At 44.4% G+C, this 19,049-nt stretch overlaps 1 protein-coding gene across 1 annotated transcript in view; it reads left to right on the top strand.

The window, feature by feature from the left end:
* The window catches only part of LOC115320293, a 45,769-nt gene that overhangs the window by 13,032 nt on the left and 13,688 nt on the right, over positions 1-19,049 (top strand). Inside the window, exons 4-5 of the mRNA XM_040211193.1 lie at positions 4,880-5,036; positions 14,400-14,528. Of these exons, the coding sequence (XP_040067127.1) occupies positions 4,880-5,036; positions 14,400-14,528 (286 nt within the window). The remainder of the gene's footprint in view (positions 1-4,879; positions 5,037-14,399; positions 14,529-19,049) is intronic.

Genomic DNA, 19,049 nt, shown 5'->3' with positions numbered 1-19,049 from the left:
AACGAAGACAGGCCAGCGCACCCAAGGCCACGACCGCAGCCGTTAATCGGTTCTGACCGCAACAGTAAGTTGCGTGCCGCACTCCGGCCTCCTGTCCGTCCGTAAGGCAATATTCGTGTCGCGCATACACCCGTTCACATCCTCAGACGATGTGTTGGCTCTTGTTCTCGAAGTGCTCGGTGACAAAATGTTTGTTAGCACAAAATTTCCAATTAAGTATGATACCTACTTTTCGTTTCATGTGTATGTCGAAGGTTCAGAACTCGAAAAGTTTTCAAGCTGACGATTGGCCGGAAAGAAACCTAGTAAGACCCCATTTTGGCCCCCTTAGGACGGGGCAATGCTGCTGCTGATGAAGCCTCGTCCGAGGTATACCGACATGCAAGATCTTTAGATTTGCCAGCTTAAATGCGATAAGTATCGTAAACGTCGTAAACTGTACAGCTAACACGAAACTTCGAGTAATTAACATTAACCTGAATGCAAAGAGCATAGTAAACAAAACGATCGACCTGGAAAGCATTCTCCTTTCCTTCAATCGAGAGGCATTGTTGATAACCGAAAATTGGTTAAGTGATAGTATTCCTGATTGTGAAACCGTTCCCCCCAACGCACGAAATGATAGTTATAAAATCAGGAATTGAATTTTCTTTTCTGCGTAATACCACAGGCACTGAATCAGTGTGAGTGATATTATCTTTTATAATTTCCTCTATGATGTACTGAACGACTTACACGATTTTGCGCATGTACATGCCAATATGCAATAAAAATATACTTTGAGGAGGTGACCTTAATCTTCGAAACGTAGACTGGGCTACAATTACCTCAATGTCATGATGTTGTTATTTCAAACTTTTGATAGATTTGGCTTTTTGGAACAGTCCTATCTAGATTGTGACGACGCTCGCAAGAGTTACAAAAACGACCACTTCCCTCCTTGATTTATAATTTGTTTATAATAATATTTGTGTTGAAGACTATCACTGTGCAGTTGTAGATGGAATATCAGATCACCGCATCATCGCGTTAGACTGTCCTGGCTTTGTTCCCAATGGACCATATGATACGGTAAAGAAATGAAAAGATTATAACAGAGCCGTAGACGAAGGCATTTCAAATTTTCTTGACTTTGTTAATGTTTTCGACAAGGGGGGCCAGGTGGGTGTTATCCTTTTAGATTTGGCAAAAGCCTTCGATCGAGTACAACATCATAAGTTGTTGACAAAACTTAAAATTCTGCTCAGAAATGAGAGACTCCTGCGGTGGTTGGACTCATACTTAATCGGCGGTGTAATTTCCCCTACTGTCCTGGTAACTTCTGGAGAATCCCAAGGATCTGTGCTCAGACCTTGGCATTTTTTAGTTAATATAAACGATCTTACTGAAGATAATAGCATACAATGTCGGTTTTAAGCGGACGGCTACGTGCTGCTTTCAAAAATAGGTTTGAGAAGCGATCAGTTAAAGGTAATTGTTTAAGCAGTATAACGCAATAGTGTACGAATTGGCAAATGTCACTAAACAATCATAAGTGTGTATAAATGTGAGCCACACGCACAGTAAAACTCCCCTCGATTTTAGATACGCCCTCAACAACGCTACCTTAGCAACTATAAATGAATACGAATACCTCTGTGTTATAATCACGTCAGAACTCAGCTGGAATGGTCATGTAGCATGGCGTGTGCAGAAAGTAATTGCGAAACTTTGGTTCTTAAAAACAAAAACTTAGATATTGCTATATTTTTGTGCCACAATTCTGGGAAGCAAGAACGCGTACTTTTACGTCTGGGGACCGGTGCTCAAAGGGGAATCCGATGCCCGTCCCACCGCGCCGTCGACGGCTACCAGAAAGGGCGGTCGCCGCGCCGGGTTCGTCCAACGCCATGCCAACAACGACAATGATCCCGGTATCTAACAGCTTTTGTTGAGAACCAGGGGTCCCCAACGACACACTGCGGTCAAGCGAGCCATGGACGCAGTGTGGCCGCAGCGCCCGCCGACCTGAGAGCAAAAGGGGTAATTGCGAGCGGAGTCACCGCCTGTGGGCCGAGCTCACGCCGCTACCTGTCGTTGCAGGAGGTCGGGCGAAGGCTCTCGGCAGCCGGGTGCCCACTAGGAGGAGAAGACGCCGACTGTCAGAACCAGGGGAACCGCTCGCGTTGAGTCATCGCCGGTCGGACGAGCTCACACCGCGACTCGACCCGTTGCCCGGAGTTCAATCCAGGACTCCTTGACCAAACGGCTGTTCTCGCAGAGGAGGGCAGGCCCGACGGTTTAAAGCAATCTTGCGGGTTCTACGAAAACGGGAGACGCGCGGAGGAGGGCTAGAGGGTAGGCCAACAAGGTGGCGTACTCTCCCCGACATGATATGGAGCGACCAGGCTCGAAGCCAGATGCCTTCGCCCGGAACATCCGCGGCTTGCGTCTTCTCGGGGGAGGGAAACCAGTTGATCCCAAACAATTCAACTTTGCTGACTGTAAGCGCCGTCGATTCATCATGTATTCTCATGAATTCAATATACCTTATTCATATTCGTGGCGCCATCTATCGAAAATATTCGATAGATAGGAGGCAACTTGGAATGTGATCCATCTAGATCGGAATGACGCATCAACTTACTGAAATCGTTCGTCGTCAATCTGAGCGCCTCTGATGCAGCACTAGCATTCGGATTCTAAAATTTGCTGATTTGCACAAATTTCTTATAGGAATTTCCTTCAAAAATTGTAATACAGCGCGCAAAAGACAAGAATATGTTGTAAAGGAAGAACACAGGACAAGCTCTAACTCTCAACTGAAACATTTGATGAAAAGAATACACAACAATAACAGTAGCAAAAACAAAAACACACCACACGCTCTCGGTCAATCAACAAGTGTCAAGGAAGGCAATTTCCTTCCAATGTAAATGGAGCGATGTTTGCCTGACACATCGCTCCTTTCCTTCTTTTTTGAAGGCGTAAGCTTCCAGAATCTCTTTGATGGGGGATTTTTTGATGGCGTAAGCTTCCAGAACCAATAAAATTGCTATAAGAATGTCAAAAAATGAATCACCAAGCAGAACAAAAAAAACGAAAATTCGGCAGAGACATTTAGGATTGCTTACCTGTAGGAATGCGAAAGCATTCCTACAAGCAGCGAGTCGCGTCTTCCTTTTTCACACAGCCCTCTGGTGGTGTTATTACGCCCCCCCCACTGCGCAGGCGCGGCGAACCCCGCCGGCTTCCATGACGAAGCATCTGCGTTGCTGTGTTTTTCTTTGTGTTTTATTTCTGAGGCGCGTCCGCTTTGATCTCGAGCGCCCCCGCCGCCTTCCATGACGAAGCACCTGCATAGCTGTCGTTTCGCTCAGTCAATGGAAATTTAGGTGCCGTTTCGCTCATCCAATGGGAATTTAGGTACCGTTTTTTGTTGCTACAGACGACGTCTAGAGACAACACCGGCTTCGCTCTATGGGACAGCTAATGCTTCCGCGTTAAAATTGGATTATTATAAACATGGAGGTAGGAATAAGAGGAGGCGGTATACCCGCTGAAGTCGGCTAAAAAACAAAATCCCAAGTGAAACCGGAAGTAGAGGTCGTTCTTCGGTGGGAACACCCCCAGTGTGCCCAAGTCCGCCCAATTGCGTCTCTTGGTTTCGGTCATCGTTGGGGGCCTCCAAACCCAAAGTCTCAAACGGCTTCACCTATGGTGGTGTCATGTCACGTACGGAAGTTTCCTGCCTTCACGATTATAAGCCACGTCCCGCGTATCCTCAGATCTCAGTAGCTATATGGAAGTCGAAGTGAACATGGCGAAGGACCATTTTATGCTCGATATTTATTTCAGGGCATCCTTCAGATCGATGAAACCTTACTTAGTTCAGTTGTGATTGCGAATTGTATGCCTGCTAGGTTAATATTATTAAAGAGGTGAGTGCGCAGAGGAAGCTAACCTATTCGGGCAGAAACTGAGAGAGAGAAGAAGAGATGAGAGCGCTCGAGGAGCTCACAACACCGGGCTCTGGATAAAATGATTAGTGAATAGGACGTCAATCTAGCCGCGTTTGACTCCCACTGCACTGGTGCAACGCGTTAGAACGTGAAATGCCGGCCTCCGCCGTTTGGCGTTCGCGATCAAACACGTTTGAACTGTACAGATGAGACAAACGTTTCCTTGGTAGCCGTTGCGTTCGTGGAACGCGCTAGAACGCGGAACTTCGGCGTCAAGCTTTGGGCTTTAGCGTTGAAACACGTTCGAACACTGCAGTGGAGGCAAAGGCAGCTAGCTAGCTTTGCGTTTATCCACTAGCCATTCCAATCAGAGCTCGGTGTTCTGGCTTTCTCTCATGCTCTTTTCCCCTCCTCTTCCTCTGTTTCTGCCCGCATAAACAGCTTGACAAAAATTCAGGCTCGGGCTTGAGATTATTGCAGGCGGCAGACAATTACAAAAATTATAAAACAAAAACAAGCTAAAAAAAGGGGCAATATGAAGGCCACCATTCAAAATACATGATGATTACAACTGATCAAAATAAAATCAGTAGTTCGCAATTTATCGGGAAATATCTTAATTTAAGCAGAAACAATTTCAGTGGTAAATACATTTCAAGAAATGGGCAGATAAGTGCTCGATAACGATCTTATCCTTGATTTAATTCTCTGGAGAAGGGTGACGGTGTTATACCATTGATTTACATAGCTGCTTTGAGTGGGAATATTTTCGAAATTTTGCCGTGACACTGAAATAGACGGTCTCTGAACGCTGGCAATGGATGTTTTTTTTTCCCGTAAACACTGCAACGAGTAGATGAATATATCAGATGCCATTACCGAGCGGAGAAGAATATCTTTGAAATATTCCATATTTTTGTTATGGTATTAAATTTCAGTAACTTTAGGCATAACTGCTGGAATGATACGCCAACACCGATAATGCACAATAACTGGACAGTCCCAAGCAAGTACTTTGAAGACTCTCTAAAGAAAGGGGAAGTCGATTTATGCACTGCTCATCTATTTTATCTTTCCTTCATTGTATCGTGCGAGGTGAGTGTCAGTTCTTCCCTTTATATTTGAAGTGTAGGCTATGTGACCTTTCCATTTTAATTAAAAAAAAATTTCAATGCGGAAAAGTTGTTGCGGTACATTTTTCGACGTATTTGTAGTCGAATGCGGACATCGACTTTATTTTTCACTGCAGTCAGGGTCACGCTGCTTATACATCACACAAAAAACAGTCTGAATAGAGATTCGAACTCTAGTAATCGTGAGATCCGAGCTTCGAATGCCGCATGGTAATGAGTTCAAGAAGAACACTTGACGCGCGGAATTCGAACCACAGATATTGCGGTCACTCGTGTTTGCAGACTGTCGTTTGTCTGATGTATGAGCAGTATGCCCCCGGCTTAAGGCCACGGTAAACTATGATACTTGATGCGCAATCTTAAGTTGCACTCCTTTGATATCAAATCACTGCTTGCAAAACCTTGGTTGATTTTGTTTTTGAATATGTCTCCAAGGTAGGGGACTCCGATACGACTGTGTGTATTGAAAAATTGAGAACGCAGGAAATATGCACTGCGATTCACACGCAAAAAATGCAAAAGAGCACGACTCTGTTAAGCCACTCTATACAATAAAGTCGACTTCAGCTTCTATGTACTATATACTCATTACAGAACATCAATCTTAGCATTGATTCTACAAGGTATTTAGTCTAGAGAGCGGGACCAGACAGTGTCAGCTGGGCCGGATGCGCAAAGTTCCGCGGCAGTCTTTATTCACGACTTATATACAAAACGTAACAGTGAGGCGGCGCCCTCTATGATTGTGTGTTAGAATCTTGTTAGTCCTGTTAAAGGGCAACTCCGCTCAATTCCGAAAGATTTGGGCTTACATGTGATTCTATTTCTACGTCTTCTACGTCTTCGTCTAGGTCTACGTCTTTGGATTCGCGAAAGGGGGACTATTATTTCTGTAATCTTTTTTAAACATCAGGAGATACCGAAACCGAAACTTTGGTTGCCTCAGGCACCATTGGTCTCGTGTCGTCAGAGGCATGGCAAAGTCACGTCGGACCACGTGGTCTTGTGACGTTCGGGGCGGCGAGGTACAAGATACGTGACGCGGGCAGGTTACTTCGGATTGTGTGAACGGTGATGGCCCGGGGGAGAGGGGGAAGGGAAGAAGACGAAAGAAGACAAGGGGAGCGGAGAAACCGGACATGGGGAACAAGTTGGGAGTGGGACTGGTCGGGGGAAGCGAGTCCGAGCGGGAAGACGTGCCGAGAAAGGTGCCAGGGAGCGCGCTGGAGAGAGCGCGGGAAACAACACACCAGAAAAAAAACAACGGGAAGGCCACCCGCTGACGTCAGCGCCCCAGGCCCCCGAGCCCTGAGAAGCCCGGATCGCCTCAACCTCAAGGATATTCGCTAGCGTCAACGCTCCAAACCCCAGAGCCTTGTGAGCCGGACCAGAGAAACAAAACGGTTACCCGCTGGCGTCAGCACCCCAAGCCCCCGAACCCTCAGAGCCCCGAGAAACCCGGGTCGCCTCAATCGCTAGGCCACCCAATAGCGTTCCTCCAAGCCCCTGAACCCTGTGAGCCCCGGAGCCAACTCGCCCAGGCACCGGCACACTGACGGACAGCCCGGGTGACCACCCCTTCAGATCGCCACGACGGTCGGTGAGCTGCGGGCAGCACCAGCACCGACTCCTGTTATTATTCAACAGTAAATGTCATTTTCGCCTCATCCCTCCTCACCTCAGCGTGGGCCCACCACAGCGCGTCTGTGCCTCCCCTACGGGGGCTGTCACAGTCTCAAAGGTCACGCGATCCTCTATGCGACGGCGGGCGAACGTAGAGCAAAGTGGAAGTGTCGTCTGCTCCGCAGTTCTTGCCCATGTAGTTTGCTACAACAGCGTGTGGAAGCTTGTTAAAGACAACTCCCGGGCTGGTCAACCGATAATTGTAGCAGGCAGCGACAGAACATCGTGAGCCTATGGATCTTCCGACATTCATCGCAGCTAGGTATTGGAGATTCTGCCCGCGCTTGTATCGTAGACAAAACGTCCTTCTCAAGTCAGAGCAGCGGCGAGACGAAACAGACCAACAGACTGCTCCCAGCTCTGAGCTCCGATAAGCACGCAGGGCAGCGCAAACTAGCGCATCCATGTTACGGCGATCACGTGGACGCCGTTCAGCCAACACCGGGAGGAGAAATTCATGACGTCATCGTTCAATTTTGCTCTGAGCAGTAAAAACAAACAAAACGTGAGAACAACGTAGTCATGCTGCTGACGTAGTGGCTCAATGTTGGCTGCTCCAACTCCGTGGCGTTGACTGCGCTGATGATTGCGCCACACGTCGCACGCTAGAGTTGGCAGATTTCGACGACTTGGCTGACTTGAAGGTTTGCTGGCCAGTTTATTAAATATATAGACGGAATTAGACCGTAAAATTTGACATTTAGTCTTCCTACACGATACTGAAGAGGGCTGCATAGTTTTCTAAATATCAAAAATGAAGCGGAGTTTCCCTTTAAGAGTGACACCTGCCGGTAACAAACAACACTACATGTAGCACCACGAGTGGTGTCAACGACGCGAAGTTCACATGATAGGGTGCTGGTTCCATATCATTGTCGCGCTCACTTTTGTTTAGCTTTTTTTCCCTAAGTGAACGATGGAAAAGTCTTTTAGAAAGGTATGTCAATTTGTATGCACCTAAAAACTGAGGGAGAGGAGGAGGCGACAGCGCGCGGGTACGTCGATAAGCCGAGCTGTGGTTGAAATGAATAGTGGGCAGACCAAAAGCTAGCTGCCTTTGTCTCTACGGCACTCGTCGAACGCTTCAGAACGTGGAACTCCGGCGTCCGGCGTTTGACTCGCATGCATAAAGTAGATGCTACCTACTTTATTTATTATTACCAACGTCTCTGCCTTATAGTTATCTGTTGTCTCGTACATTTTCTTTTTCGTGGTTTGTTTTTTGTCGTTCTTATCAGCTAATGTCAATATCTCATCGGCGGGAGTGATGATAAGATACTCTGGACTGCTCAAACCCTGCGTGGTTTAAGCTATGAGTGACTATATGTATCGTACAGTGCTAATCACACTTGTCTATAACGCGCGAGCGTGCGACTTTCTCCGAGGAGCGCTAGACTGGTGGCATTCGCGGAAACTAAGCTAGTCACGTGGCGCAACATGGAACGGCCCGCTCGAGGGGTGTCCTGCCCACTCTATCAGCTTGATAAGCGATAAAAGTAAAGTGTTTTATGATATATTTTTGTTTTTTCATGACGACATCGTTGATACGCCTTCATGCTTCAGTTTGTTTATTGTTCGAGCAATGATGTTTGTAAAAACTGTGAGAGCAGCCTTCCGCGTTCCCCGCCAGCTGATAGAGTGGGCAGGACACCCCGCGAGCGGGCCGTTCCATGTTGCGCCACGTGACTAGCTTAGTTTCCGGGAATACCACCAGTCTAGCGCCCCCCGGAGAAAGCCGCACGCTCGCGCGTTATAGACAAGTGTGATTAGCACTGTACCTTCCTCAGTGGTCAGTTCACATCAATCCCATCATTAAATAAACGTATCAATAGATAATGGATGAATGGATGGATGGATGGATGCGGCTGAGCTCTTCGAATCACGCGGGGACATGCGCTACTCAGCCAGTGTTTTGTATTTTCCTTGACATTTATTTAATATGGAGTTACACATCCAAAGATTTATTCTCAAAACCTCTATGCGACCCGTACGATGGACGAGTCTCTCTGCAGAGTGGCGTCCGTTACTTAAAAAAATAATTACAGTTACAATTACTTGGCCCAAAAAGTAATGAATTACCTTTACAAATTACTCCACGTAAAAAGTAATTGATTAAATACTTCGTTTACTCGATTGCTTTTGCGTTACTCCAAAGAGGCACGAAAAAAAGTGAAAGCCGTTTATAACTCCCTGTAACGCCGAATTAGAGCGCAGCTCTTGAGGAAGAGGAGGGCCTCCAAATACGTGCTTAGTGTTTCTGACAGCTTATTTCTTACCCTAACCGACGAAGAGGAAGTATTCTCAGCGTTTCAAAATTAAAAAAAAAAAATCACTAAAAGCTTTGATATTACGACCTTCAAATAAAACAAATTACACATGTATTGCGGGCGATTTTACTTTATTTAAGCGCTTATTCAATTTAGCACTGAAGTATGGTACGTTTCCAAAAAAAAAAGCAGATAGCAAAGGTGACTGTAATATATAAAACCGGTGATAAGAATGGTTTAGAAACTTTTTGACCTATTTCGGTTTTACCCATATTTTCCAAGGGATTAGAAAAAATCATACATCAAAAACTTAATAATTTTTGTGAGAAATTTTCAATCATTACGCCCTCTCAATATGGATTTATGAAAGGTCGCTTGACTGAGATTGCACTTTTAAAACAAAAATAACTACTCTTAGGCAACATCGAAGCGAAGCTGGTAACACTCGGCATATTCATTGATTTCTCAAAAACCTTTAACCGCATAAATGATGAAACGTTACTTACGAAACTGCTTCTTTATGGTGTTCCTGGGGTCGCCTTACAAATGATTAAAAGTTTTTTTTCAAAACCGCCATCACTGTGTTGAAATAAATAAAAGAAACGATCAAATTTCAGACCACTAACCGCCAGTGTACTACAGGGCAGTATTTTGGGGCCACTCCTTTTCAACTTGTATATTAATGACCTAGTAAGCATTGATGGTAATGTGAACTACATTATTTATGCGGACGATACGAGTATATTTTTTTCCGGTGTTAACATAGATAAAATTATAAGCAATGCAAACCATTATCTTTATCAATTAAATGCTTGGGCATTATCAAACTCCCTGCAAATAAACGTAAGGAAAACAAAGGCCGTGGCATTTAGATCTCGAAATATAAATTGCAGTCCTAGGTCTGCACTTTTTCTTGGTACAGGCACTATTGATATAGTTGAGAGTGTGGAAGTCTTGGGGGTAATTTTTAATCCGTACATGACTTGGAACGATATGGTGCAATACACATGTAAAATCTATCGAAGGCTGTGGGTTTAATATACAGATATCGCCACATTATTCCTAGTTCGGCCATGATACTTGTTTACAACTCTATTTTTACGCTCAATATAACTATTGCTTTTTGGTATGGGGAAATACGACCTTAACTAATATCAATCAAATGCATATTTTTCAGAAGAGAGTGATTCGTATGATACATCATACTAGCGATGACAGTCATACGAAACCATTGTTTACAAAATTCAATATTGTGCAAATTACCAGTCACTATAGTTACAAATTAGCCCTTGCTTATAAAAATTCGTTTTGTACCAACAGTTTACTTTTATCGATCTCAAATCTTCAGTTCAAGGAAACGCTCTACAACACTCGTTCTGAAGATGCGTGGGCAGTACCGCACTCCAGGACCAATTACGGCAATCAAATGCTGAGATATACACTACCGCGCCTTTTAAATTGTTGCATTGAATTGAATATAAATATTTTGAGTGGAACTCGGAAGGATGTACTTCCTGATTTTGTTAATGATTTTCTTAAATACGTTCCTGAATTGTTAAAGCATGAATCGATTGTACGATTTAGCTCACTTATTTTCTTTTTATTAGTGTAGACATTGTGAATTTGTATGAATCTGTGTACGTGTATATATATATTTTTTTTCTCTGCTGCTGTAAAGGGGGGGGGGGGGGGGGCAGAGGCTCGTCAAGCAACACTGAGTTGCTTTTTTCTCTGCCTCCCCTCTCCAAACGGAGAGAAATAAAGACTTTTGACTTGACTTAAAGGGTACTGAGGGGAGGCTATACACCTCCTATTTATCCTCTTCCTCCCCTAATTCTTCAATCTTCTCCGGGTTGGGGTCTCCTGACCTCAGGGGGGGGGGGGGGAGGTCACGTGACTTCGGGGGAAGGGGGTCACGTGACATCAGGGGGTCATGTGACCTCGTGGGAGGGGGTCACGTGACCTCGGGAGGGGGGTCACGTGACCCCCTCTCCCCGAGGTCACCGAAGGTACCCGAGGTCCTCCCGAAGGAACCCGAGGTTTTCCCGAGGTCCTCCCGAAATAACCCGAGGTCCTCCTGAGGTCCTGAAGGAACCCGAGGTCCTCCCGAGGTCCTTCCGAAGGAACCCGAGGTCCTCCCGAGGACCTCCCGAAGGAACCCGAAGTCCTCCCGAGGTCTTCCCGATGGAACCCCAGGTCCTTCGGGAGGACGTCGGGTTCCTTCGGGAAAATTTACCCATAATACACCGCGCGGTTACGCCGACAGCGACGGCGACGCCGACGGTGACGGCGACGCCACTTAAGCCGGAAATGGGCGCCTAAGAGCTGCGCTCTAAAACACACTATGCACTGCGTGTTTGATATAGAAACGTTTGGGCCCAATCAAAATTAAAACCAAAATAAACACATTCATTACTTTCTACCCAATATTTTAGGTTAATACTTTTAGGAGAACGAATCTATATAGTTTAAAGGACTTAAGCACGTGCTCAAAATGAACGAGTCTTGCGCTGTCCAACCGGGACAGAACTAAATCCCATGAACATGCGACGGTGCTCTTGGGCTGTGGAGGCGACCGCAACATTCGAATCAATCCAAATTTGGCGTCGGCGATCTTCAAAACACGATTCTCTTTAAGACGTGGTTTTTCTATGCTTGCTGTATGTTGCCTAAATAGGGGCTTGTTTACCTACTGAAACTGACTGGCTGTGAGACCAAGATGCGGTACTTGCGTATGGGTACATTTCAAAGATTCCCGCTTGATGAAAATTGTTTTCCGACCAAATGACCCACTTCACCTTCTTTCTTGAGCACCAAACTTATCAGAATCAAGACGTCACACGAAATATTAATGCACAATGTCTCAGCTAAACTAATTTTTCAATTTAGAAATTATAAAAAAAAACAAAAAACAATTTTCAGTGATTAGCACGCCTCCATGTCGTTAACGCCGTTTACAGGCAGCTTCTCAACTCGTCACTGTTTACTCCCAGAAACCTCAGGCCCTGTTTCCTTTCCCTAAAAGTTTGGTCCAAGTTCCGGCAGGCGCAATCGCTAAGGATAACCCCAGCATTCTCGTTTCTAAGAATATCGGTTCAGCTTCGAAGTCCAAGGTCGTTTTGGCTATGCTCCCCGGCCAGCTTGTTGCCTGCTGTTTAAACTGACAGCAAGTTTGATGCTACATTTTTCGCTCCAATGAACTGCTCCCATCGCACCCCTCGTATTTCTGCTTTACGCATCCGCTAGTGCGAAGTGACAGAAGCCATATAGCTGGTCGGTCCAGCCAGTATTTTTCACAGCGCTGTCAATGATGAGCATGGACGAGGTCTCATTAGAGCATTTTATGTATTTGCGGGGTGGGCGTGTGTATCGGCAGAAACATCGGCAAGGAAAAAATGGTTTCGTGTGACAAAAAAAAATGTTGTCGGGTGGGGGGGACAAGGCGCGGAGGGGGAGGGGGTTGAGGAAGAAGGGTAGAAGGGGGGGGGGGGGAGAGCGGACATATGCACCGCGGTCATTGTGTCCATGGTCCCGCTCGACACGAACCCCACGCGACGGTTTTATGGTCCATTATTTTTCTGCTCTTTTGTACGCTCGAAGCAGTCCATTCGTTTTCCAACAAGGCGAAGCCTGTTGCCTTCATGTAGGCAGTCAAATCCTCCCATCCTGGCTGACCGCACGAACGAGTTCAGAAACGGGCTCTGGCTGGGCTGTCGTGCTTTCCGTGAACTCCTTCCCTTTCCCTCGCCAGTTCCTCACCAGCGTATTTTTTTTTTCTCGTCTCCCTCTCACGAGAGTCTTGTGTTACGATGCTAAAAGCACGATGGCCGTTGCATCGCCCTTCATTCACTCTCTTTCTCCCTTTGATGGCACGGAAAATTGTAACGAGTAATTCCAGTAATTCGTTACTGCAAAAGTAATCACATTACATTACAAATCACATTTTCAAAAAGTAACGGATTAATTACTAAATTACTAGAAAAGTAATTAATTACAAGTAATGGCGTTACTTGTAATGGATTACTTCCAAGTCTTCCTCTATGCAACCGAGTGACCGCACCTTCCACCTTATATCTCGTCCGGAAGGGAGGGAATAAGAAAATATTCATCCTTCCCTCGACCTACGCCACCAGTCAGATTATCTCTTCTTGGTTATTACAACCTTCCCCATGTCTATTTTCCCTCACTATCCCTAAATCCCTGTGAGTTTGATAAATTAGTCGCCTCTTCACCTTCTACAGGGTGAAGCCCCTTGCAGTTAAGTATCAAGTGCCCAGCCGTCTCCTCTTCCTCTCCACAAGCTACACACACCGTATCTGCTTCTTACGATATGCGAAATGAACAGCGCCATCTAGTGAGGCGGCGAAGAATATGCTTCGCCTCACAAGTTGGCTCAGGCACTGGCAAAGGCAAGGGCGCGAAGGTATAGTCCTGAAGAATATTTCGTTTGCACAAGTACGCACAGAGAAAGACTTTCGAAAACCAGGCGCCCTTGCCTTTGCCGACACTCAAACCCAAAATTTGAGCTGAAGTGTAGGCCCGCCATGCTGGTTGCGGAGAGAAACCGTCAACTGGCGTGGCAAAGAGCATGTACATGCGCAAGGAAGAGCTTAAAACAATTCTAAACCTAAGCTCGCAGGTGTGAGTGAGGATTATTGGCGGTGAGCTGTAGGCCTTGATTGTTATCGAAAACGCAAAGAAACTTACCAACAGCAGAGGAATCTTGACCTAACAAAAATGGCAACGCAGAGTTTTGCCAGACGTTCAAGTAATTTCGCATATGGTCCATTCTTGTTCACGAAAGCACCGTAATAATATCAAGACTTAAGCCGGGTGGAAAATTTTACTTGATGTCTTCATGCAGGCCTCAGATGGTCATCGAAAGAATTTTTTTCTAGCTTAGAAACGAAAATATTTAGGCAAAGTCATAAAGGAGGGCCAATTTTTGATCTTCACAACATTTATTAACGTATCTAGAAAAGCACAACATTTCAATGTGAACAGCATGTTTTTCTGCGTGTTGCAGCGCCGAGGGTTCCAAAAGAAGGTGAACCTTTTTACAAGTGATATGAAAAATGTACTTAAGTCACTGTTACAGTTAATGAACTTATATCGCCACTTGAAAAGTATTTAATACTTTGTTTTGTACCAAATTACCTTTTTTTAATGCTCTTTAATTCTGAATTTCTGATCTTATCTCGTATTTTGAAATTCTGAAACTTTGAGAAAAGAAGATCTAGAGGGCGTTTTTTTGTGGTATATTACTATGCATTAATGAAAACCACCTTACCCACTGGTCGGGGGTTAATTATTACTGGCCTCGCATCGTACATAAGCGCAGGGCGAGAGCTGATATTTCCCGTCTATTTTTACAGAATTATAGCTCTCACCGAAGGTCCCGAAGCTGTAGGGTGTCTTGCTGCGACAAAGACACTCATGAGTTTACTGATTACGTAAAGGAACTCGACGGAAGAGCTTGTAGATACCTCATGAGTAAAAATAAGGTAGCTACCTTTTATCCATCTTTTTACGCAATCTATTCTGCCAAACCAGTTATTCTGTTCGTTGCCACCAGTATCTTTCCAACAGTAGACGAACACACCACGCTTTTCACGTTTCGTCGTCTCTCCCTCTCCGGTTTGTTTTCCTCCTTACTCTCTATTCCAAGTTGAGAGGGAAGGAGAGCGCCAGGGAGCACGGGGCTGAGCGGAGCGGAGCATTAGTAGGTAGTGTAAAATTGAGGGAAAAAGACGGTAAAGGAATTCAAGGTGTCGCGATATATACTATAAATAAAAAAAAAAAGCGAGAAAAGTCTACACATCGTTGTTTTTCAAGTATTTCTTTTTTGTACTAGAGCAGGGGTCTCAAACACACGGCCCGCGGGCCGCATGCGGCCCGCGACTTTCTGGGATGTGGCCCACGAGTATCCCGCGGCTGCGAAGCCCCCGTTCCCATGCCTCGAGCGCCACATCCGCCATAAAGAGGGGTTTTATATTTTCGATTAATTTCCGCTTGAAAAGAAGCTCTGCTCTGCTCACGGATTTTGCACTATTCTGTTTTCCTTTGGACGAAGTACTGTTTCGTCTAAATACATGTTCTCAGCTTTTTCTCGTGTAATTCAACCGGAAGGGCAATATCACTACTAGAATATACGATTGCGAGCTCTTTCCTCAAGGAGGCACCCCAGCTGCACGAACTCTTGCTCACCAGAAGCACCGGCCAAAGATCAAGCTATAAGCTCGGGCTTCTAGCTGTCAGACAATACCTTCAAAATGAAAGTATTTTCTTATAATGCAGCTATAAAAGTCGTCTGGAAAGCAAAAACTGCCGTATGAAGAGATAATTTTTCTCTGCCTGTTGAACCTATTGAATTGTGCGACAGGGTAATGATGGTGTGCTTTCTCTCGTTCTATTGGAAAACTACGAGTACTATAGTATAGTGCTCTTTTAAACCTTTTTATAACATCAGGTGTGGGCCCAAAGTAATCGTATATGCAAATAAAAGTTAACGGGAGCAAAAGGATGAGCTTATCAAAAACAGAAAGCACAATATTCCTTCTAATCTAAAAAAATTCTGGGGTGTGGCTGGGATTGACGGCTGCTTTGCAACGCAAAACACCAACGCTGTTTTTCTTTTTTTTGTTCCGAAATTTCAGGAACCCCCCCCCCCTCTCGTTGGCCCTCATCCTTTCGGGGGTGGGCTATCTGGTCCCCACACTCCAATGAGTATGAGACCCCTGTACTAGAGGCTTTAACTTACTCAGAGGGGAAAATATTTATTGAGGCTTTACGTCGCAAAGCAGCTGAGGCTATGACCTATGCTGGAGATACTTTACGGAAAGGAACAACCTTGGATTCGAAACCTAGCTACTCTTTGTGCTCCGGTAGTTGAAACGGAACCTTATGGATTTCATGGAGTTAGTGACTGGCACGAAAAATGACAAACGTGCACACGATATCTTCAACGCGCTTTACATTTCTATTTTGAACCGATAATTTTAAATATTGTGATGACCACCCTCCCTAACGTACCCAAAATACGCTATGACGAGTTGCTTTCAATAAAGCGACGGGTCCGTATTTTAGGCACTGTATTTGCGATAATAGGTTCTGATCCCATACCCTGTAAAACACACTTTCAATCTACAAAGAATCTTTTTTTACGACTAGTGGAATTTTCTAAACCTAATTGTCATGCTTTAAGCAAATACATTGAGTTTCGTATAGGCTACTTCCTCCGACAACTGCTGAAATGTGATGTAGTTTTTCTGACAGCCCCTTTTAAATGAGTGTTTAGTAGAAAAATAAAGAAGAAAAAAAAACGGTGGATGTAGAAACGGCACTAGGAATGTTTTTTCTTTATATAAGATTCCATTGAACGATTACACCTCAAAGTGCATCTTAATCACGTTTTTATTTATAGTTTAAAAGCTGTATCTTATGTGATAAACCACGGTACCTTGACACACGGATGCAGGGATTTTTGCTTGAGCGTGTTAAATATGCCTGACGCACTCCAAAACTAAATATGATGCAGTTTCAGCCACGAGAATTACAAATGGCCCTGTAATTTAGAGTCCAGTGTCTCATATTTTTGGGCAGGGAAGAATGAAAAACCATTATCGGCTTTTTTTTTTATACGCTTTTTGTGGGTCGTTTTTTGACTGCTAGACCTAACACAAGGAAAGCGACGGGAGAGAGAGTTGCGAAAAGGAGAGAGACACGCGAAAGAGGAGATACTAAATACTAAACATAGGATTTATAACCAGAGGTCAGCAGGTCACTTTTAGATTGGGGCACTGCCCTTAGCAAAAACTAATACGTTTGAAATATACCACATTCTAATTTGAGTGTATTTGAAATACAGTTCATAATTGTAAGTACACGAAAAATAGACCGAAAATATAAACTTTTTTTTTACTTAGTACTAAAATATACTTCTAAAAATCATTTTAAAATGCCTTTACTTCAACTACATTTGAAGTTCTCTTCATGCGTTTTGAAATATGTAAATACTAAATTAATAGGCACAAAACACCTTTCATATATATTTCTTGAAATATTTATTTGATTCATGCGAAATAGACTCCAACCCTAAAAAAATGGAGCAATCAAAAATACGTGCAGAATACTCTTAAAATACCTGAAAATCGTAAATACTGTTGTTATCCCTTACAGAAATGTCATATCTGTACTTATATTAAAAAATACAGATATGGATATATAAGGAATTGGGCAGATATGGCGAGATATGGATAGTCAAGCCATATCTGGACTGATAAAGCCATATCTGCCCAATTCCTCATATGCCCATATCTGCCCAATTCCTCATATACCCATATCTGCTTTATATGATCCCGTGTTTGGGCCTGGCAAATAGGGTATCCACCCCATATAAAGCACTTTTCATGCGATGCTCCTTCTAGAATCAGGTGAAAATTATTTTCATGGGGCAGGTACCCTATTTTCCAGGTCCAGACATGGAATCATATAATGCATTTCTATGAATATCCCCATAATTTGCATTTTACTGCTATCCCACACTGCCAAACGTGTGTTTACGTATAGATATATCTACAGAATAGGCCAGTGACCAATCCTTATTGGTCTGGTTCGGAATCTGTCATTCCGACAAATATGTATGCTACAATATATAAAATGCAGGCGATCGCTAGCTCGGTAACATTGTAACATATCATTCGATGTCGGAAAGTAAGAAGCCCTTTGGCGGGATTGGTTGTCGAGGGAGCAGACCAAGAATATGGTTTGCAAAAAAAAGTTTTATTTATAAAAGCGCCAAAACTCTAAACAAGTACTTCCCCCATTCAAGAAAAAATGATAAGAAACAAAACTGTATTATAGCACGGACAAACATTAAAATAGACTAAAAATGTAATAGCACAAAGACACCTATTAAAATAAAACAAACGGAAGGCAACAATTAAGCTGTGAACTATACGAAAGTTTCAAAGTCGTTGATTCCTACTCACAGAGTCACAGTTCTGATTCAACTCTCCGGTCGAGCACAGCAGTTTTGACAAGGGCTAGCTTGCCAGCCTCGTCGTTGAAGTCCTTCCTCGCACCGTGTGATGTTCAAAGCCCCCAGTCGCTCCTCGCTGGCCTTGTTTTTCCGTTCGGTCGCCAAATCTTCCCGTGTCATTAACACGTCACACATGCACACAGACACCGTTGTTCGCCGCGGAAGCAATACAAGATGAAAAGTTCATCACTGCTCCTTGAACACGACGAGGTCACCACTGTTTCCCGGACTAGGAAATGACGAGAGCATCATATTTTTAACTAAAACCTCATAACAATAAAAAATAAAATGATGAACACATAACAAGCAAAAACAAAGGGACTAAATCATGAGAAAAAAATGAAATAATGAACACGGAAGTAAAAAAGAATAAAAACACTAAGGAGTGACACAGACAGCCACATTTGTTCAGTTGACATGACGTTTAATTCTGATAAAAAATATTCCTACTGCGCTAAAGATCACCAATATGGTGTGTAAACTAGGCCACCTTGAGCAAAGCAGGAATATTTGTGATCATAATCAAATGTCATTGCGAACTCAAAAAGTGCGGCTGCCTGCGTAAGTCCTTCGTATTATTACGGAGCTCATGAGTCGCCTAGAGAAGAAGAGGTAGAGGATCGCCAGCGCGCTCGCAGGGATTCAATCCTCTGTCTACCGCCATTACCCAGCTATAAATAAATCATTATCGTTTTCACCGTAACATTCTTTGGTGGAGGTGCGGACTCATCCCCGACCTGGACCTTGGCAGCAAGAGTCTTCCGCCCGCATCCAACATGACTCCACCCCCAGCGACACCACCCGAAGGCGCTCCACCTACGCCCCCGCCACCCTTAGTCCTCACAAAGCCACGGGACCCGGGACCTTTTACCGTAACAGGCGACCAGGAAATAGAAGACTGGATCGACCTCTACGAAAGAGTAAGCTTGCATAACCGATGGGACAATACCATCATGCTCGCGAACATTATTTTTTACTTGCGAGA

Source organism: Ixodes scapularis, unplaced genomic scaffold (assembly GCF_016920785.2).
Source record: "Ixodes scapularis isolate PalLabHiFi unplaced genomic scaffold, ASM1692078v2 ptg001864l_1__unscaffolded, whole genome shotgun sequence".
Lineage (NCBI taxonomy): Eukaryota > Metazoa > Arthropoda > Arachnida > Ixodida > Ixodidae > Ixodes > Ixodes scapularis.
This window is presented reverse-complemented; position numbering and strand designations above follow the sequence as displayed.